Raw genomic sequence first — 21,418 nt, 5'->3', positions numbered from 1 at the left:
GAGGCTATGCCAAGCAGAAAGACTTATCAGGCACCTCTTGCCTTTCCTCATCTCTGCTGGTTCAAATCCTGCTCGCCCGCAAGGGCAGATTGGAATTTACCTTCTCCAGAAAGCCCGGGGTGACCCTATCCCCTCACTCCTCCTCCCCCGTTCGCCAGCTTTTGTCTTGACATCGGCGGACCAACAATGTGTGACACTGGGCAAATCATTAACCTCTCTGGGCCTATTTCCTTATCTGGGGAACATCTGCACTTGAGCAACAGAAGTCTAAGGTCCCTATCTGATTTGATGTTTTGCGACCCTTTTAAGGCGCAGGGCGCGAAAGAACAGAAACAGAAGTGTCCGTTCAAGTAGGTCGGCCGGGGTGTCACTCGTATAAAAGCCTATGCTTTGAAGGTTCTCGTGTGTCTCGGCCTGCAGGTCTCGCTCAGAGCTGTGTCCTTGAACATCCACCCTGCTGGGGTGGCTTGACGTACTTCTGGGCAAATGTTCGCTAGCAGCCCTACCTACCTCTTGCCCGAACCGGAGAAAACCTTCGGCTGGGTCCTTCCGGGTTTTGTGTCGAATCTGCGGCGGCGACCCGGCGCCGCGTCATGGGGTGGTGAATGTGCGGCCGCACGCGCGCCGCGTCGTTTACGCGGCGATTTCATCATGCTCCGAGCCGGGCCGCGCGCGCCGCTTCGGTCGCCACCCTCTCTGGACCGCCCAGGGCCGCCGGCTAATGCCCTCTCTGCGTCCAGTGCTGTTTAGAGGTGCTCGCGCAGCTCTGCTGCTGCTGCTGCCGCCCCGGCTATTAGCCCGGCCCTCGCTCCTGCTCCGCCGGCCCCTCAGCGCGCCCTCCTGCGCCCCGATCTCCTTGCCCGCCGCCGCTTCCCGGAGCAGCATGGACGGCGCGGGGGCTGAGGAGGTGCTGGCACCTCTGAGGCTAGCAGTGCGCCAGCAGGTACCGGTGTTTTGCGCCCTCCGCTAAGCCTCCGGCTCTCCTCCCAGGGCCTTCTTCTGGCCATCCTTCCCTGCTCCCCGGGGAACTGTCCTCCTCTTCGGTTACCCCTTTCTTTCGCTCCATCCTCTGGCGTCTTCTTCGCCTCCCCCACTTTGGTCCCAAGTCCCCGTGCGTCAGCCACCTCCTCTCCCGCGGACCTCCGTCCTCCTCTCTTTTTGGATGACTCCCTGGAACCCCTCCGACTTCCTGCGTCCCTCTCCTCCGGCTCCGTTCTTCCTTCCCCATTCTGTCACAGCCCGCGTCTCCTCTATTTCCAGTGGGGCTGGGATATGTGACCCTTTGGTTCTCCTCGCCTCCTAACTGAATAACCTTAACTTCAGTTTTCCAGGCTCTGCTGTACTCTTTGTGCACCCTGGGTGGAAAGCTTCCTAATCCTTTCCGTGGTCAATGATGAGCCGAAAAACTGCCGGTTCTTTCATCTTAGGGCCAGGCCCTTTAATCTTCAGGATGCTTTGAATAGTGTTTCCTCCTTAACATCTTCCTTCATTCAGTGCTTAGTTTAGCAGAATGATTGGCTGAGAAAATAGAGTTGAAACGTGGATGTGGGGAGGTGTCGAACTTTTCTGTTAATGCTGTGAACTCATCATCCTTTGCTCTTGTCATCTTTTCTGGCTTCTGAAAAGGCCATTTGGAACCAGTGAGCCCTCAGATCGTAAACCTGGGAAACTAAGTGTTGCGGAGTGAAGTCAGCCATCCTTAGTACGGAATATTTTGAAATTTGATTTTCCCGAAGGTGAGGGAAGGTTTCATGGGCTGGAGGACTTGGTGATTTAATATAGACCTCCTTTTCCTAGGGCACTGCCATAGAGATTAGAATTTAGAGATGGCAAGGAAAAGATTATTTCAGGTGATTCGCATTTCCAATTAGGGAGAGCCAGAGCTTGTAGTAGGACCCCGGAGATCATGACCTAGTAGTAAACACCAAACGGGTTTCTCCTGCATGGGCGCCTGATGCAATAATTTGCCTTAGCTACAGAGGGTGGAACCCTCTCTCGGAAATAATTCATTGGGGCATAGCTGCCGCAAATTCAGCCACTTTGCCATCTGTCCTCTTCGCTGGTTTGAGCCTGACCGATTTTAATAAATAGCCTTTCATTTTGAAATATCACCACGGGCTTAACATTTTTCTTCATGATTGGTGTCAGAACACCGATTGCATATTCTGTCTCCCTCCACCCACCTTCCACTCCACAAATAAAATTAGGTGTGGTTCCTTTGTCTTTTCTTAACTTGCCATTTTAAAAAATATCCTTCCCTTTAGAAGGGAGCATACAACTAATTTGGGGGAAAAAAAAACACCACCACACCCAAACCCCTCCCTCTGCCACGTTAGCCTGGAACTGCAGTGAAAATCATCCATCGGTAGTTAAGACTGGATCTAGTTAACTAAAGTAAACTTTGATCGCCGCAGCTTTCCGATGCTACTACTGTCTTGTATATTGTTTATGTTGTCTTGATTATTAATTGTTTTGTACTTTAAGATATTTTCCGAATATGCGAATTAGTTGATTTAAATTAGTTTGGATATTTTTTCTAATTTTCCAAGAACACATATATATCAGTTAGTTAATTGTGTGAATTACTGAGTCCGATGTCAGCTGAAAGATAATTTAAAGATGATCTAATTTTACCCATTTTTTGTATATGGGGAAATGAGACACACTGTCACCCCTATCCATTTTGGATAATTCCGTTGTGAAGTGCAATTGAAAACCTTTCCGGAGTGGGATTTTTACTTAATGACTGGTCTTGTTAGTAGCACATGTTTCGTAGAAATTTGTTAATCTGGAAAATGAATGAAGTGAGTTTGTCACTTTAAGAAAACAACGGTTAGTATTTGTGGCCAATAATAAAATTCAAACTTTGGGGAAATTTTAGAATTTGGGAAGACACGTATCTTTTGCTGTGAGCTTGGCAGCTTCACAGTCCTTAAAGATATCTGTGATGAGATGAGTGGTGATATTAACAGACGTGGATTTTTTTTTGATAGTATTTGGATAATCTGCATAACTCAGTGAACCAATGTTTTCCAGGTGACCAACGCATGATGTTATGAAATCAGGTATTGGTGAAAGAGCCATTCAAAGCTTAAGATATGTTAATAGATTTATTCTAACAGTACAAAAAATTCATTGCTGTAGTTTCTGAGTTAGAAATAACCTTGAAGAAGCTACCACTTGTCAGAGTTTTGAGGTAGTATCAAAGAATATCCATAATTATCCGAAGTGGCTTTTTAAATTATTTTTCCTTTTCCACCTACATATGTCTTTCTTCATATACTTTACCCAGAACGTCATATTGCAAAAGAAGCAGACTTTCCACATTAGTCTTTTAGGATTTTTCACAGATTGAGGTTACCAAAATAATAAGTGCCAAACTCAAAATTTAAAAACCCATGAGGAAACAAGCCACCTTGAGTGAGACTCAGGGGAAATGATAATAGAATTAGATCCTCCAAAAGTATTAGAATAATCACATATTTTTAAAATGCTTAAGATAATTTTTTAAAATAAAAGAAGTACTCAAAAACATGAGCAAAGAACAAGAGACTACCAAAAACAATCACACAGTGTGAAAAATGAACCACATATTGTATGGAAATAGATCACTGAAATTAGAAACTCTGTTGGGTGCCCAAGGGCTATATCAATTTAACAACTTTAATTACTCAGCTGAAAGTTTTTCATCCTATATAGGTAATATTTTGTTTGTTTTCTCAGATGACCTAGTCCACCATATTACTATAAATATGGAATTAGTATAGGTTGTTGGAAGTTAATAAAATAATTCAGAAATATTAGCAAGGAAAAAATTCCAACTGTAAAGAGAAAGGCAAAGGAAGATGAGCCAGCAGTGACTGAGAAGAACGGTCAGAGAAGTGGGAGGAAAACTGAATAATTTTTTAATTTTTTTGTGAGAGAGAGGAGAGAGATTTAAGAAGGTGGTCGATTTATTGGTTCTTCTGTGTTCTCAGTACAAATCTTGCTCTTTCATACTTTTTAATCAATGCTTTTCTCTCCTCCTTTTTCACCCCTCTATACCCAAAGGAAAAAATTCACCCTGTGAGCAGTTATTTGTTAACTTGCCCATGTGTTCTTCTAGATTATAAATGAAGAGGGCAGAGACCTTCATTCATAATGACCACTCACATAATAAACATTTGAATTGCATCATTCTTTTTTTTTTTTTCATTTTGTGACGGAGTCTTACTTTGTCACCCAGGCTGGAGTGTAGTAGCATGATCTTAGCTCACTGCAACCTCCGCCTTCCAGGTTCAAGTGATTCTCCTGCCTCAGCCTCCGAGTGGCTGGGATTACAGGTGCCCCCCACCACGGCCGGCTAATTTTTGTATTTTTAGTAGCGATGGTGTATCACCATGTTGGCCAGGATGGTCTGAAACTCCTGACCTGAGGTGGTGAGGAGGGCCTTTCAAAGTGCTCGTATTACAGGCGTGAGCCACCACACTTGGCCTGGATTGCATCATTCTTACACAGACTTTTTAAAAGGCATGCTTAAAAACACATTCCTAACATTTCTTGACTTCTGAAACCAATCCTAAATATAAATTCTCTTCGTTGGCTAGGGAGATCTTGTGCGAAAACTCAAAGAAGATAAAGCACCCCAAGTAGATGTAGACAAAGCAGTGGCTGAGCTCAAAGCCCGCAAGAGGGTTCTGGAAGCAAAGGTGAGTCCTGGGATGCTAAAATAGGAACATAAGTAGGTATAGGATTGTTCATCTTTAATTTCTTTGGATGGGAGAGACCTAGAAAAGTTTCTGAACAAGTATCATTTGGTTTATCTGTTTATCCATAATGCCTTCTTCTCCTTTCCCTCTACCTGGTAGACTCCTCATCCTTTCAAAATGCAACTCAAAATGTCAACTTTTTAATAAAGCCTTCCTGACCCTGCAAATCCTGGACTCAATACACTACATGAATTTCCATGGAAAGGATTGTGCTCTTCTTTACGACTTCTCTTATGCCTGGAAATAATGATTTTTGTTTGTTTGTTTGTTTTAAGGAAAAGGTCTGTTTATTTGATACCTGCTCCCAGACCTTTCAAACAATAGCTCTCCCATCACCAAACTTAAGTTGTTTTGGGGTTTTAAAGTAACCATTTTGCTATAGCAATCCACTAACAATTCAAATATTGCTTATATTGCTTATCAGTATCTACATCGAAGTAAACTTAGTCTTGTTTTTTTTTTGAGATGGAGTCTCGCTCTGTTGCCCAGGCTGGAGTGCAATGGTGTGATCTCAGCTCACTGCAACCTCTGCCTCCCAGGTTCAAGTGATTCTCCTGCCTCAGCCTCCCAAGTAGCTGGGATTACAGGTGCCCACCACCATGCCCGGCTAATTTTTGTATTTTTAGTAGAGACGGTGTTTTGCCATGTTGGCCAGGCTGGGCTTGAACTCCTGACCTCAGGTGATCCACCCACTTCAGCTTCCCAAAGTACTGGGATTACAGGTGTGAGCCACCGCACCCGGCCAAGCTGTCTTGTAATCTTGGAAAGGATCATATATTTTCCTAAATGATTAAGTAAAGATATCTTTTATATTACTCAAAGGGAAAAAAAGACCTATGGCTTCTATTGTTTTTAACCTATCAAAATCTTGTCTGTTTGATAAATTTTATATTTAATTCTGGTGAGGAATAAACTAAATTCAGATATATAAGTTCAGATTCCCACCCACCCCTCCAATCACTCACTTTTTATTTAATCTCTAACAGGAGCTGGCGTTACAGCCCAAAGATGATATTGTAGACCGAGCAAAAATGGAAGATACCCTGAAGAGGAGGTTTTTCTATGATCAAGCTTTTGCTATTTATGGAGGTAAGGGATTAATGACAAAAAGAACTATTGTGTTGTTAGTGGCTCTAATATCATACTTAAATCAAGAACATGGTTTGCCTGTTGGTATCCACTTGTATCAGGCCACAAAGCAGAGGATGGATGTTTTGCTTTTGTTTGCTTGGAGTCACCATTTGGTGTAATACCTGTTATTTTTCTCCACTGCATTTATTCTTGGAGAGCACTTTTTTCAATTAGGATGTAGGGAATTGTTGGAGGCCCATGTATGCATTTGATGTGTCTGTGTACTCATGTACTCTTTTTAAAATGCAATGGAGACTGAAGAGCAACAGAGGGCCATTGTAGTACTGGCTAACTATACTGTGCCCCTTCACACAGGGGCAGGGATAAAACAGTCCTTAGATTATTCTTTATGGTCATCTGCCAGGAGAAAACATTCTTCCCAGGGATATAGATAAATCACTCTGAATACCATATGAAGGTATATAGGCAAATACAATTCACTGATGAAATGTAAAACTATATTTTTCATAGTCAGCGGATTATTACAACAACATTAGACATATAGTACTTTGCCACTGAAAGTTGACTTGAGTTTGGCTAAGTGGATCTGTAAATGTTTACCCTTTTGAGGTTAAACAGTGCTTCAAATACCCAGGAATAAATTAGAGAATTGGATGCTAAAATTATGGATCATTGTTATCAGATGTTGTGAGAAATTATTTTGTAATTTTTACGGCAGAAAACCGTAATCTGCTTTTTCATTCTGTTCTCTAAGGGGGAGCTTTTGTTGTAGATTTTGGGCTAGTCCTACTTGAAATTACAAATATAGAATTAGTAAATGGCATAAGAGCTTTTTTATTTTACTTCCGTCAGCTAGCTGAAAGTAAGGCTCTTCAGTATTGAGGGATTTGCAATGTTGACTTGAATACACTTTTAGGGAGTATAGGTATCAGTTTCTCATGTCTCCTTGCCTTCATTTGTTCAGAATAACAAGGTAAAGTATGTGTTTTCCTCTCACATTCTATAGGTGTTAGTGGTCTGTATGACTTTGGGCCAGTTGGCTGTGCTTTGAAGAACAATATTATTCAGACCTGGAGGCAGCACTTTATCCAAGAGGAACAGATCCTGGAGATCGATTGCACCATGCTCACCCCTGAGCCAGTTTTAAAGTGAGGTCTTACTTTGGAGTGGGGAGAATCCTATTTTAAATAAAACAACTTATTAAATTATTTAATATACTTATCTAAATAACTTCCTGATTATAAAGAACTACTCATTTCATGTAGAAAATCTGGAAAACATGGAAAAACAAAGAAATGTATACCTTCTGCTCACAGATAGCCATGTTAAGATGATTGTGTTTGTCCTTCCTGTTTTTTCTGTATGTCCCTGTGTATTTCAGTGTTAGCAGTACACTGCTTATTTTCATGTAATATAGATGAACATATACTCATGTCATTAACTATTCATCTAAAGCATTTTTAATGATAGCATAGTATTCTGTTTTATGGAAGTGCCATAATATGTTAGTTTGTGCCATATTGAAAGCATTAAGGTGTTTCTCATTTTTGACTGCACCGAATATCTTGATAGATGGATTTTTGGGTATATCCTTGATTATTTCCTTAATACAAGTTTTTAGAAGTTCTGAGCAAAGGTATATTTGTAGAGATTTTCAATTAAATACTATTTGTATTGAAGTTTCAATACAGAAACTTAGATTATTCCTACCAACATTATTGAAAGTAGGGCAGAATTTCTTTTTTTTTTGAGACAGAGTCTTGCTGTGTCACCCAGGCTGGAGTGCAGTGGCTTGATCTCGGCTCACTGCAAGCTCCGCTTCCTGGGTTCATGCCATTCTCCTGCCTCAGCCTCCCAAGTAGCTGGGACTACAGGTACCCGCCATCATGTCTGGCTAATTTTTTTTTTGTATTTTTAGTAGAGACAGGGTTTCACCGTGTTAGCCAGGATGGTCTCGATCTCCTGACCTCGTGATCCGCCCGCCTTGGCCTCCCAAAGTAGGGCAGAATTTCAGAATGTGAAACTGAAAGAGGAATTCTTGCCATTTTGTAACTCATCATTATTCATTTAAGGTTGCCTGGTGGAGAGCTAATTTTTACTATTGGCATCCGTTAGGTTCTCTTAATAATTTCAGCCAATTAAGATGAGGAATTCTGAATGATGGCTCTGTAAGATCAGGACTACCTATCATTTTAGCTACTTGTTCCACCAATAGGAACTTTGTAGAGATAATACCAATGCCAGTACAGGTTTCAGTGGCAGAAAACACTTTCCTTAAGGTTCAGTGTCTATACTGAGCTGTCATGAATTCTTAACTAGTCAAATTCCCAATGATTTTGGCCTTTGCTTAGATCACTAATAATAATGGCATAGGCATGGATTAATTGATCCTGAAGAATAGTACAGACTTTATGACAACTTGTAGAAAAGAATTGTCTTTTTATTGTCTAGTTAACATCTTTTTTCTTATGGGAAGGAAGAATGTGGGAGAGGGTGAGAAATAGATTTGAGGAAGAATTTTCTCTGGCATACATTACTGTCTGTCATGGATACATCATTACTATAGATATGGGAGCTTCCATCTTTGAAATATACAGATATAAACATTGATGGGGAATTATCTTATAAGGTAATATCTATGTGTAATTTGTATAAGAATGACAAATTGGGTTGGCATTTGTTACTTTAGGACCTCTGGCCATGTAGACAAATTTGCTGACTTCATGGTAAAAGATGTAAAAAATGGAGAATGTTTTCGTGCTGACCATCTATTAAAAGGTGAGGTTCTTCATGTCCTTCAGGTAGGATTGATCAAAATAAAAGGTTTAAACTTTCTCTCAGATGTTTTTCATTAAATTTTTTATTGAGGCATAACATTCAAAGAGTAAAGTGCACAGATCTTAAGTATATATATCGAGTCCCTTATTTTTTAAAAAAGTTGTACGTAGATAATTAGTTATATACAGATAATTTTTCTAAGTAGTAAATGAATCAAGACAATACCATGACTGCTGCTGTAAAATCAACCGTGGGATTCATGTAAATTAAGAACTTTATCCTTGGATTTACTTTTTAATTGTCCAGCATTGAAACTGAAAAGTGCATTGTCCTTTTTCCCATTGATTGACATATGTCAACACTGTTTTTACAGCTCATTTACAGAAATTGATGTCTGATAAGAAGTGTTCTGTTGAAAAGAAATCAGAGATGGAAAGTGTTTTGGCCCAGGTGAGTACTCTAAAGATGTTATTAGAGTAACCTAGGTGGTCACTGTCCTTCTTTCAGTGTTTAATGACTGTTGCATTTCCCATTATGCTGACCCTGGCCACATTGTAAAGAAGCAGAGGTCAATTCTGTCCTTTATAGCATCTCTTTTTTTTTTTGCATTTTTATTTGCTTCTCTCTTTTGCAACTAACCCTTTATTTCAGCCAAAACTAACAAGTCAGTGTAAATGGGCATTAAATTTGTCTGTCCTTGGAAACTACTTTTTTGGATTTAATAGCTAAAACCACAGGAGTGACTGATGATGGGTAGTGTTCAGCACTGGTGTGGAGATTTCGGGGCAGATAACTTGATGAGCACTTTCTCACTGGCTACTTGATCTCCCTCTGCTTAGACCCTGATTTCGTGCTATTATTCTTAGAACCTCATGAGCAGGTCCCAACTTTTCTGTCCTTGCTTTTCTCAGTTTGCCTGTAGGCCTAGAGTTTTATAATTTGTATGATATTTAAGCTGACAAATTTTAGAGAAGACAAAAAAGAGACCACACAGATAATTTATTCCGACCTTTTACCAATTGCAGGAATACTTTCTATATAAGAAGTAGTTCTTATCCTTGTTTTGGGTCACAGACCACCCTAAGAATATGGTCAAAACTGCACGTCTCCCTGGGAAGATGCATGTGCTCATGTATATATGTTGCTGGTGTCTCACCTCATCTATTGGCTGTTCCTTTTAGGCAAAGTACATTTCTCCAACACCATGTTTAGTCATGAGGTTTACTGAGGTTCACCTCTTAAATTTTATTTACTTCCTTGGGCAAAAAAACAAAAAACCAGTACTGTGATTATACCTATTTTCTTTACACCAATCTCTCTCTCTCTCTGCCTGAATATAGAACTCCCTAATTTGTTGTTTTTTTCTCATGGGAATTACTGGATACTTTTCCACTGTTGTCCTAATTTTTTTTTTAGCATGCTTTTTTTTTCTCTGTGATAGTTAACTTTCCAACATAGCTAAAATAATTTCTCCTTCTTCATTTACATTGAAAACTTTCTTAATTTGGCTGTTGAATCATCTGCTGATTTATTTTGATCCTTGTGGAGTATAATTTTATCCCTTGCTTGAAGCTCATTGTTTTAGTACAGTTACGAAAGGGGTAGGCTATGTGTTTAGTTAGGGGATTGAGAATGAGGATAAGGCGTATTATACCGTAGCCACCTAGTTTTAAGAGCACTGCGGCGAGTACTATTGAGCCGGCAATGGGGGCTTCGACATGGGCTTTAGGGAGTCATAGATGTAGTCCGTAGAGGGGTATTTTCACTATGAAAGCCATTGTGTATGCTAGTCATATTAGGCTGTTGGATCAGGAGTCTGTTAGTTCTCGGGCGGTGAGAGTTAGTAGTACAATATTAAGTGAGCCTAGGGTGTTGTGGGTGTGGATTAGGGCAATGAGTAGGGGGAGGGAGCCTACCAGTGTGTAGAATAGAAAGTATGTGCCTGCGTTTAAGCGTTCTGGTTGGTTGCCCCAGCGGGTGATAATGACTAGGGTGGGGATGAGAGTGGTTTCGAAGAGGATGTAAAATATAATTAGTTCTGTGGCTGTAAATGTTATGATTAGGGAGATTTGGAGAGAGATTAGTATGGTGAGGTATAATTTTTTTCGTGATGGGGGTTCGTTGGGTAGGTGATGTTGGCTTGCTATAATTATGAGGGGCAGGAGTCAGGTTGTTAATATTAGAAGGGGGGTTGATAAGGGGTCGGAGGAGAAAAGAAGGGAGTAGCTGTACAGGTTGCTGTTGGTTTGATTAAGGAATAGTAGGGGGATGGAGCTGATGATTAGGCTGTGGGTGGTGGTGTTGATTCAGATTATGTGTGTTTTGGAGAGTCATGTTAGGGGTAGCAGTATGACTGTCGGGATAATTAGTTTTAGCATTGAAGCAGGTTTAGGTTGTTGACGTAGTCTAGGCCGTATGTGTTGGAGATTGAGGCTAGTAGGGCGAGGCCTACTGCTGCTTCGCAGGCAGCGAAGACTAGTATGGTGATGGGTATGATGTTAGCTAGGAGAGAGTGGGTGTTGAGGGTTATGAGGGTAATTATAATGAACAATGATAACATTATTCCCTCCAGGCATAGTAGGGAAGATATTAGGTGTGAGCGGTAGACTAGCATGCCTAGGAGTGATATGGTGAATGCTAGTATGATATTTATATAGATAAGGGGCATTTGGTAAATATGGCTGTCATAATTTAATGAGTCGAAATCATTTGTTTTGCTTAAACTATTTACCAATTCGGCTCAGTCTAATCCTTTTTGTGATCACTCGTAAGTTAGGCCTAGGGCTAGGATGATAATTAATATAAGTGATGATGTGGTTATTAGTGGTAAGTTGGCTGTTTGTAGGGCTCATGGCAGGGGTAGTAGCAGGGCAATTTCTAGATCGAATAGTAGGAAGGTGATGGCTACTAAGAAAAATTTTATGGAGAAAGGAATGCGAGCGGGGTATGCGGGGTCAAACCCACATTCGTATGGGTCGGATTTTTCTATGTAGGGGTAAAGTTGTGGTAGTCAGAATGTGATGGTTATTAGTAGCAGGGCTAGGAGGGTGTTAACTGTTAGAGCTAGGACGAAGTTAATTACTCTTTTTTGGGCGTTGTCAAAACTGGTTAATTGGAAGTTAACGGTACTGCTTATACTAAAAGAGTAGGACCCTCATCAGTAGATGGAGACGTACAGAAACAGTCAGATTACGTCTACAAAGTGCCAATATCAGGCGGCAGCCTCGAAGCCAAAGTGATGTTTGGATGTGAAGTGGAATGATAGTTGGCGGGCTAGGCAGACAGTGAGGAAAGTTGATCCAATAATGACGTGGAGGCCGTGGAATCCCGTGGCTACGAAGAATGTTGAGCCGTAGATGCCGTCAGAGATGGTGAAAGGAGCTTCAATATATTCTGAGGCCTGGAGGAGAGTGAAGTAGATGCCTAGTAAGATTGTGATGAGTAGTGCTTGAATTATTTGGGTTCGATTATTTTCCATGAGGCTGTGATGGGCTCAGGTAATTGAGACTCCTGATGCAAGCAGTACGGATGTGTTTAGGAGTGGGACTTCTAGGGGGTTGAGGGGGATAATGCCTGTTGGGGGTCAGTGTCCTCCAAGTTGAGGGGTGGGGGCTAGGCTGGAGTGGTAGAATGCTCAGAAAAATCCGGCGAAGAAAAAGACTTCTGAAGTGATGAATAGGATTATCCCGCATCGGAGACCTTTTTGGACGGGCAGTGTGTGGTGGCCTTGGTATGTGCTCTCTCGCACCACATCTCGTCACCATTGGTATATGGTTAGTGCATTGGTTAGTAGACCTGTTAATAGTAGGGTTGTGGAGTGAAAGTGGAATCACATGGTTAGGCCAGATGTTATTAGGAGGGCTGAGAGAGCTCCTGTTAGGGGCCATGGGCTAGGTTTTACTATGTGGTAGGCATGTGATTGATGGACCATTATGAGTTGTCGTGCAAGTAGAGGCTTACTAGAAGTGTGAAGACGTAGGCTTGAATTAGGGCAACGGCAACTTCCAGGATTGTTAATAGGGTTAAAGTTGTAAGGGTGATGAGGGTCAGGGGGAGGCTGATGGCTAGCATAGCTAGTGCGGCGCTTCCTATTAGGTGCATGAGTAGGTGGCCTGCAGTGATGTTAGCAGTTAGGCGTACGGCTAAGGCTAGTGGTTGAATAAAAAGACTGATGGTTTCAATAATAATTAGTATAGGGATAAGGGGTGTGGGGGTACCTTGTGGTAAGAGGTGGGTTAGGGTAATTTTGGCTTTGAAGCGGAGGCCCATAGCTACCGTGCTTGCTCATAGGGGAATTGCTATAGCTAAGTTCATGGACAGTTGGGTAGTTGGTGTAAATGAGTAGGGGAGGAGTCCCAGGAGGGTGGTTGAGGCGATGAAAATGATTAGGGACGTTAGTATGAGGGATCAAGTTCGTCCTTTAGTGTTATGGGTAGTTATTTGTTTTAGGATGAGCCGGATTAGTCATTGTTGGATGATAATTAGTCGGTTGTTGATGAAATGTTTGGAGGTGGGGACCAGTAAGGGGGGAAATAAGATGACTAGTACTGCGGCGGGGAGGCCTAGTACTGTGGGGGTAATGAATGGGGTGAATAGACTTTCGTTCATTTTAGTTCTCAGGGCTTGGCGTGGGGTTTTGTTTTGGTAAATTTTGGTGGGGTGGGTGGGTGGAGGTGTGAATTTAGTAGTTTTAGCTGAGTGATGAGGAATAGTGCAAGGAGTATTGGGGTGATGATGGTGGGCCATGTGGTGGTATTTAGTTGGGGCATTTCACTGCAAAGAGGGGTCGATTCTCTTAGTCTTTAACTTAAAAGGTTAATGCTAGATTAGCTTTGCAGTGGGCCTCAGGAAAGGAGGTAGGATGGGTTGCGGGGTGGAAGAGTTATAAAGTGAATACGGGTCCTATTTCGAAGATTTTTAGGGGGATTAGTTCTAGGACGATAGGCATAAAGCTGTGGTTAGCTCCACAGATTTCTGAGCATTGGCCATAATACACTCCTGGTCGCGTGGCAGTGAATGTGGTTTGGTTTAGGCGTCCGGGGATTGCGTCCGTTTTCAGGCCTAGTGAGGGGACGGTTCATGAGTGTAAGACGTCTTGGGATGTGATTATTATGCGAACGGGAGCTTCGACTGGGAGGACTACTCGGTTGTCGACGTCGAGGAGTCGAAGGTCGCCTGCTTATATTTTGATACTGTTGAAGCTACACGTTCATCTCATTTTCTTTTCCAAAGGCATGCCCTTTATTAGAAAAAAATGGAAAATGCCTCTAAGTATCCCTAAAATTTTCCATTCAGAATTTTAGATTTACTGAGGTTTTGTCTATATATATATGTTTTTGATCTTAACAGTATCATTCATTTCCAAGTACATTGTCAGAGTTGGGAAGTAACTGGTTGATTTGACAAGTCAATTTATTGTTTGAGCATTGGCCTTCTCTTTTATTTCAGATCTGTGTTCTAGGAGAGCGATTTGGTTTTTGACTTGCCATATCAGATACATGTACAGCTGTCAATATAATCTTCAATGAAAAGTAGGGGACCCATGGGAAATGGTGTAGCACTCAGAAATGGCCCTGGTGGATTCACTGGCTGAAAGCCCTTCTGTTGCTTAAGCACAGAGTAGTGTTTTCTGCACCTTAGTGTCTGACTCCTTTTCAGCTTTATGAAGCATGATTGTTTCTTTAAAAGGCCCTGATTCACCTTCTGTGGTAGGAAGACCTCTACTCCTATTATGTGGATTTAACAGCTCAGAACGAATTCTTTTGTTTCTCTTCTCTGTCTGTTTTTGTGGCCCATCTCTGGATGTTCCAGTTTAAAAAATCATTTTTAACTTGTTTATGAAAAATTCAAAACATATGAAATTTTATATGTTAAATAAAAACATAATAATTATGTACCTATCACCCTGCTTCACTGTTAGATTTTTTTGTATCTATTCCCCTCTCACTTTCCTGACTTCTTTTCCCTAATTTTTTGTGTGTGGTAGTGTGGGGACAGAGTCCCACTCTGTAGCCCAGGCTGGAGTGCAAGGGCATGAACGTGGCTCACTGCAGCCACGACCTCCTGAGCTCAAGCAATCCTCCTGTCTGGGCCTCCCAAGGTGCTAGGATTACAGATGTGAGCCATGGTGCCCAGCCTGAATTTTTTTGAAGCATATCTCAAACATTATTTTATTATACCTATAAATTTTTCATTATCTATCTCTAAAAGAGAAAAATCCTTTAAAAATAAAGGATTTAAAAAATCCTTTTCAATCCTCTTACCTTGGGAAATGTTAACAATTTAATATCATCAAATATTTAATCAATGTTCATGTTTTCTAGGCTGTCTTAAATGTTTCCAGTTTTTAAAATTTGAATTGGGATCCAGATAAAGTCTATACTTTGTGATAGGTTGATATGTTTTTAAAATCTCTTCCAATCTGTATGGCCTTCCTTCATTCCCTTTTTCCCCCACATTTTCATTAAAATTTTTTTCAGGAAGCTGAGTCATTTGTTCCTTACTGTTTTCTACTGTCTGGATTTGGCTAATTATGTTATTGTAGTGAGGTTACACATGTCCATCTTTTTCTGTATTAGATTTAGAGGCTTGACCAGGTATTTTTGGCAAGATATTTGGTTAAGTGGTGTTATGGACTTCTGTCCAGAGGTACGTAGTACCTGGTTAGCTCTTCTGTGGGCTGTGGCCATTGATGTCCATTGTTTAGATGCATTAATTGATGAGAGGGTTTCAAAATGGTGATTTTTGTCATTCTGTTATTCTTTTTTTTTTTTTTAGCTAGACTATTTCTATATGAAAAAACTTTTTCTATCAACTATTTGATTTATCTGAGACACCATTTGTAAAGAAAAGTGAGAATAAGTGCTTCATCCATTCTCCCACATCTTGTCTTTTTAAACCTGTTTTCCATTAGTTGGTTCCCTAACATCCTTCAGAAATGCACGAGTTCCTGCCTGCCTTTTCCTTTTTTCCTCGTACTGTTGTGAACTTTAGATTCAAATATTTGATATTCAGTCAGTTGCAGTTATCTTATTGATGGTTAAATTGTCCAGTCTTTGGTGACCAGGAGTTCTCTGCTGAGTCCTTTTGACACAGCCCTAGTAGTCTCTGAAAACTTCCTTTAATATGACAAGATATTGCCATCTCATCTTGTACATTTCCTGTCTCAGACTTGGAATCAGACATTTCTCCAAGGAGCCCTGGTACTTATTAGTGGGGATGGTATTGATCACTGATTATAAACCTGGTCAGTGATCTGAGCTAGGAAATTGATATTTTTTAAAAGATAAACTTTTCATGAGTTAATATAGATACTTAATAGTTTACTTAAAGTTAGGTTTATGGGGTTTTTACTATATTAATCTTAAATCTCTCTCCTTTACCCTCACCAAAAATCCCATTTCTCAGCAACAAAACATAATGATTGACATGCCTTATTTCCCACTGTATACGTTAACAGTCTCAGAATGACAATACCAACACCACCATCAGCAATATGAATGTTGAAAACAGTTAAAAACACTTTTATTGTTCTTTTCTTTAGGGATATGCCAGTACTGTATAGTCTTACAGTCTGATAACTGTATTTAAAGTAACTTGGAGTCATTCTCTCTGTGTGGTTATGTCATCAGCTAGATATGCAGTTAGTCCATATATTTCATTTTATTTTCAGTATTCAGGGTTTCATTTTTAAAAATTTGTTTTGTAATCATATAGCACAATAGCAAAGACTTGGAACCAACCCAAACGTCCATCAATGATAGACTGGATTAAGCAAATGTGGCACATATATACCATGGAATACTATGCAGCCATAAAAAGGATGAGTTCATGTCCTTTGTAGGGACATGGACGAAGCTGGAAACAATGATTCTCAACAAACTCTGACAAGGACAGAAAACCAAACACTGCATGTTCTCACTCATAGGTGGGAATTGAACAATGAGAACACTTGGACACAGGGTGGGGAACATCATACACCTGGGTCTGTCGGGGGGTGGGAGGCTGGGGGAGGGATAGCATTAGGAGAAATACCTAATGTAAATGACTAGTTGATGGGTGCAGCAAACCAGCATGGCACATGTATACCTATGTATCAAACCTGCATGTTGTATACATGTACCCTAGAACTTAAAGTATAATAAAAAAAATTAAAATTTGTTTTATAATCATATAAAGCATTTTTTATACCTCCAAAGGCAAATCTAAAACACAAGGTATATTTAAGTAGTCTACTATCTTTCTCTTCCCTTTACCTTCCCTCCTTCCACTTCCCTGCTCCCTGAGCAGTTTTTAACCTAAAACAACTTCCTTTTTTAAAAAAATAGAATATAAACAAAGACGTATAGATATTTGTATGCCCACCTTTCTAGATAAATGGTTGCATTCCATACACACTTTTCTCCATTGTGGTTTTCTTCACATAACAGAATATTTCAGAGATTGGTCCCTCATAGTATATAGAGATTGCCTCCTTCCATTTTATAACTACGTAATTCGGCATTGTGTGGATATATTTTACATAACCAGTTGTCCACTGCTGGACATTTAGGTTATTTCCCATCTTTAACATTATAGATAGTGCTGCATTGAATAATTGTGTGCTTATATCTTTTCATGTTTTCGCTATTGTGTCTTTGGGATAGATGCCTAGAAATGGGACAAAGGATAAATACAAATGTAATAATCTTAGATATTGCCAGATTCCCTTTCCCAGGGGTTTTGATTTCTGTCTGTATTGGAGGAATCTTTTTCCTCCTGATTTCTTTTTAAATTATGCCTTTTATTGGAAAACACTATATATTCTTGAATTACCTGGGAAATAGATGTTCCTTAGGCTCTTTAACTTTCTACTCTAGTAGGACCAGCTTATATTTATGGTACCCATGTCTTGAAGTTCACTGGAACAATTTCCTCATTGATCCAGCCTCTTGGGTAATTTTATAATGTTATTTTGTGGATTCCTCCTAGAAATTCTGTAGAAATAGAGTCTAGAAGGCTTAATATTTTAAATTGCACATTGAAATCTGGAACATGTAGTTAGTGTGAGTGGGTTGCCTTTTTATGGAGTGGAAATACCATTGGATTTATGAGGGTAGCAAATATAATTGCTCTTTATTGAGTAGGTATTATGTACCAGGTCCTGCCTGTGCTAAGTACTTTACATGTTTTGTTTAATCTTCATAATATTCCTATATAGCAAGGTAGAAGCTGTTCTCCCCTGTTCTTAAAGAGGTTAGGTAAGAACTTAATCTTCAGTCACACAACCCATAAGTGGTATAGAGTTGGGAGATACGCCCAGGTCTTTCTGAACTCAAAGCTTCAGTTCTTATGACCATTAATTGATTTATTGAATTATTTTGTTTCTGTTAGGAGACTTTTAAGTTTTAAATATTGCTTACTATTAGATGGTTTGTCATAGTCACTTGAAATTCTTAAATTGGAGGGCATACATCATTTTACAGGATTTGGCATTGATGATCAATGTATAGAATGTGCAATACACTGGAAAATGCTGAGGTGAATAAGATACAGCTTCTATCTTCTTGGCGCTTAATATCTAATGGGAAAGGAAAGTTCAGTGCACATTTAATTATTCCATTGAGGAGAGGGTGGTGGCTATTAATAGTATATTTGCTTGACTGGATCTTTAAAATACAGAGAAATGCAGAAATGCACCTTAAATATGTTCAGAGTAGTAAAATTCAGCTTTGAAAACTTATTTAGGTAATTTCAGATTCTTGCCAACTAATAACTGTTATAATTGAATAAGAGGTATTTTGCTTTATCTTTCACTTTGAAACAGTGACTATATGAGTTTTAGGTCCCAGAAAGATTTTTTTTTTCTCTCTTGGTAAATGGAAAGTGTATAAATTGGTTATGGTTTTAATGTGGGTGTCCTGAAGGTTAGGTTAATTGTGATGTTCCTGAATTGTATGTGATTGTAACAGTGGATGGCTAGGGTTATATATAATACTTTATATCTTATGCCTTGTTTTCTCTGTCTTTTACACTAATTTCTTTATATGTCTTTTAGCTTGATAACTATGGACAGCAAGAACTTGCGGATCTTTTTGTGAACTATAATGTAAAATCTCCCATTACTGGAAATGATCTATCCCCTCCAGTATCTTTTAACTTAATGTTCAAGACTTTCATTGGGCCTGGAGGAAACATGCCTGGGTATGTATCACTTATTGTTTACCTGTTTATGTAATGAAGTTTTTAAGATTGCTTATATTAAAAGGTAAATATCAATGTTATGAAGGAAAAATTTTTAAAAAGTGATATACAGAAGTACAGATGAATGTATTATGGAGAAATAATGGCAGAAATAAGTCTTTAAAAAAATTCTTTCTGAATATTATTTCTTTTTTGGTATATATGTATTTTTTTGCCATAAAATAGATATAAAGTCTCTGATCACTATATCTTCTAGTTATAGCTGCATAGGGTAGAAGGGACAGTTGAAGAATGGTTTTAAAAGCCATTGAACTTATTGCTGAAGGATGTTTTAGAAACTATTTAGTTTAGCATGCCACTGTCCAATGGAACTTTCTGCAGTGATGGAAATGTTCTGTAATCTGTGTTGTCCAGTATGATTAGCTACCAGCCACATTTGGCTCTTGAGCACTCATAATGGGTCCAGCTCTTCTGAGGCACTGAATTTTAAAATTTATTTAATCTAAATTGAAATTTAAATAGACATGTGACTGGTGGCCTACCATATTGGACAGCAGAGGTATAGCCTGTTGATTTGAAAGATGTGGTTTTCACAGATAAAGAATATCTGGTTAGTTTACAGTGTGATTCAGAATTGGAATCTTTATCTTCTGATTCCTTGTCCACTGTTTAACAGAGTTAGCCAATGTTCCATTTCATAGCTTTAGATATTTTTCTTATGATAGGGTAAGAGAGTAAGTTTTTGCTACATGAGCTAGATAGATCGTGTTTCCCAGAGTAGGGACTGAAGAATAAGAAAACTGTGACAGAATGTGTCACAGTTAATTATTCTAATGAGACATCAGGTTGATTAGGAATATTTCATGGAAAGAGGCCAGCGGCAAGCCTTTCATTTTGGCCATATGTACAGAGAGTGATAAAATGAGACATAACCTGTGACCCAGACATTCCATTTCTGGGAACTGATCTAAGGAAATAATTCAGAAGGAAAGGAAATTATACTTAGAAGAAGTATATAAATTAAAAGTAGAAATAACCTATTCAGTAATTTGAGAGCGGTTAGACAAATTATGGTAAAGTGGATTAGTTTGGGATAATATTCTGCCACTATTAAATGTGAGAACTTTGTGCCATTATTTAGAAAATGGGAAGTATAAAATAGGTAATACATAATTTTATACATACTAACTGTAAATATACATATAAACTTTACTAACATTTGGATGAAATCTGGAAAGGGCCATAAAAATCAAAAGAGTTGGTCTGTTAAGTAAGAAGAGGGTACAATTTTAGGGTTTTTACCCCTTGGTTTTAAAGTTATTTTAGTAAAATACTTATTTTGAAGTAGGCCATTGGGAGCGCTTCCTTAGTGGATGTTTTGCACAGAATATTTCCTAGGAAATTGAGAGGGCAGTGGCTATAGTAGTGTATTTGCTTGACTATATCTTTAAAATACAGAGAAATGCGGAAGCCTCTGGTTGAAAATATAAAATACTGCAGAGAATAAAATGATTTGAAAAACTTTGAAAATTACCTGGCTTGGTGAGGTGATAGTTAGTGGTAAGTGAGTGCTGATGTTAAATGTGAGCCTATACTGATTTCTTTTTAGCCCCTCAGTTAAGTTTTAATATGTGGGTTAACAGAGCTAAACATAGGCATGGGTATTATTTTCCAAAGAACCTAAGATTGTCATCTGCCTCCATGTACATGATGACTTAGAAGACATCAGGGGCTTAAGGGGCACTATGGGAGAGGTGGTGTTTTTTGTTTGTTTGTTTGTTTGTTTTGAGATGGAGTTTCGCTCTTGTTGCCCAGGCTGGAGTGCAATGGCGTGATCTTGGCTCACTGCAATCTCTGCCTCCCAGGTTCAAGTGATTCTCCTGCCTCAGCCTCCTGAGTAGCTGGGATTACAGGCATGTGCCGCCATGCCTGGCTAATTTTGTATTTTTAGTAGAGACAGGGTTTCTCCATATTGGTCAGGCTGATCTCGAACTCCCGACCTCAGGTGATCCGCCCACCTCAGCCTCCCAAAGTGCTGGGATTACAGGTGTGAGCAACTGCGCCCGGCCTGAGGTGGTGTTTTTAAATTTATTTTTATTTCTGCTTTTTGAGAAGTGGGGTTTTGACTCACTGGTGTAATTAAATGAAATGGCATTGCCAAAGTAGTATTGCCACACTAATTACTTAATACGTTTTCTAATACGTGCTATGAAAATGTTTGCTACCGAGGACAATATTTCTAAGACTTCATTTTAGGGCCTGTACAACTTTGTTGTGAAAATGGCATATTTAGGACTTTTAGGATTTGTATCTAGAATTTCATGATTGTTGGAAAACATAATTTCTTTCTTTGTAACAGACTGACTTACTTAAATTTATAGGTACTTGAGACCAGAAACTGCACAGGGGATTTTCTTGAATTTCAAACGACTTTTGGAGTTCAACCAAGGAAAGTTGCCTTTTGCTGCTGCCCAGATTGGAAATTCTTTTAGAAATGAGATCTCCCCTCGATCTGGACTGATCAGAGTCAGGTACTGCTCAGGTTACTCTATTACAAATTAGTTCACTATACAAATTAGTGAATGACCTTGGCATTGTATTGAAAATGAAAGCTTGCT

The 21,418-nt window shown here is 39.6% G+C and overlaps 1 protein-coding gene and 1 pseudogene across 3 annotated transcripts in view; one reads left to right on the top strand and one right to left on the bottom strand.

The window, feature by feature from the left end:
- Nucleotides 1-628: 628 nt before the first annotated feature.
- GARS1 (glycyl-tRNA synthetase 1) overlaps nucleotides 629-21,418 on the top strand; it is a 42,226-nt gene continuing 21,436 nt past the window's right edge. For 2 of the 3 annotated variants that reach the window (XM_054495159.2, XM_063667412.1), the window contains exons 1-8: nucleotides 629-943; nucleotides 4,587-4,688; nucleotides 5,735-5,837; nucleotides 6,847-6,988; nucleotides 8,530-8,618; nucleotides 8,992-9,068; nucleotides 18,655-18,800; nucleotides 21,182-21,331. In XM_054495159.2, coding sequence (XP_054351134.1) covers nucleotides 722-943; nucleotides 4,587-4,688; nucleotides 5,735-5,837; nucleotides 6,847-6,988; nucleotides 8,530-8,618; nucleotides 8,992-9,068; nucleotides 18,655-18,800; nucleotides 21,182-21,331 — 1,031 coding nt within the window. In that variant the 5' untranslated portion in view covers nucleotides 629-721. Of the gene's footprint in view, nucleotides 944-1,717; nucleotides 1,737-4,586; nucleotides 4,689-5,734; nucleotides 5,838-6,846; nucleotides 6,989-8,529; nucleotides 8,619-8,991; nucleotides 9,069-18,654; nucleotides 18,801-21,181; nucleotides 21,332-21,418 lie in introns of those variants that run through there. The other variant, XM_063667413.1, reaches the window with a different exon arrangement.
- On the bottom strand, nucleotides 12,527-17,874 carry LOC134739849 (ATP synthase subunit a-like; annotated as a pseudogene).

Source organism: Pongo pygmaeus, chromosome 6 (assembly GCF_028885625.2).
Source record: "Pongo pygmaeus isolate AG05252 chromosome 6, NHGRI_mPonPyg2-v2.0_pri, whole genome shotgun sequence".
NCBI classification, from domain to species: domain Eukaryota; kingdom Metazoa; phylum Chordata; class Mammalia; order Primates; family Hominidae; genus Pongo; species Pongo pygmaeus.
The sequence above is the reverse complement of the archived record's forward strand: the minus strand, read 5'-3'. Positions and strand labels throughout refer to the sequence as shown.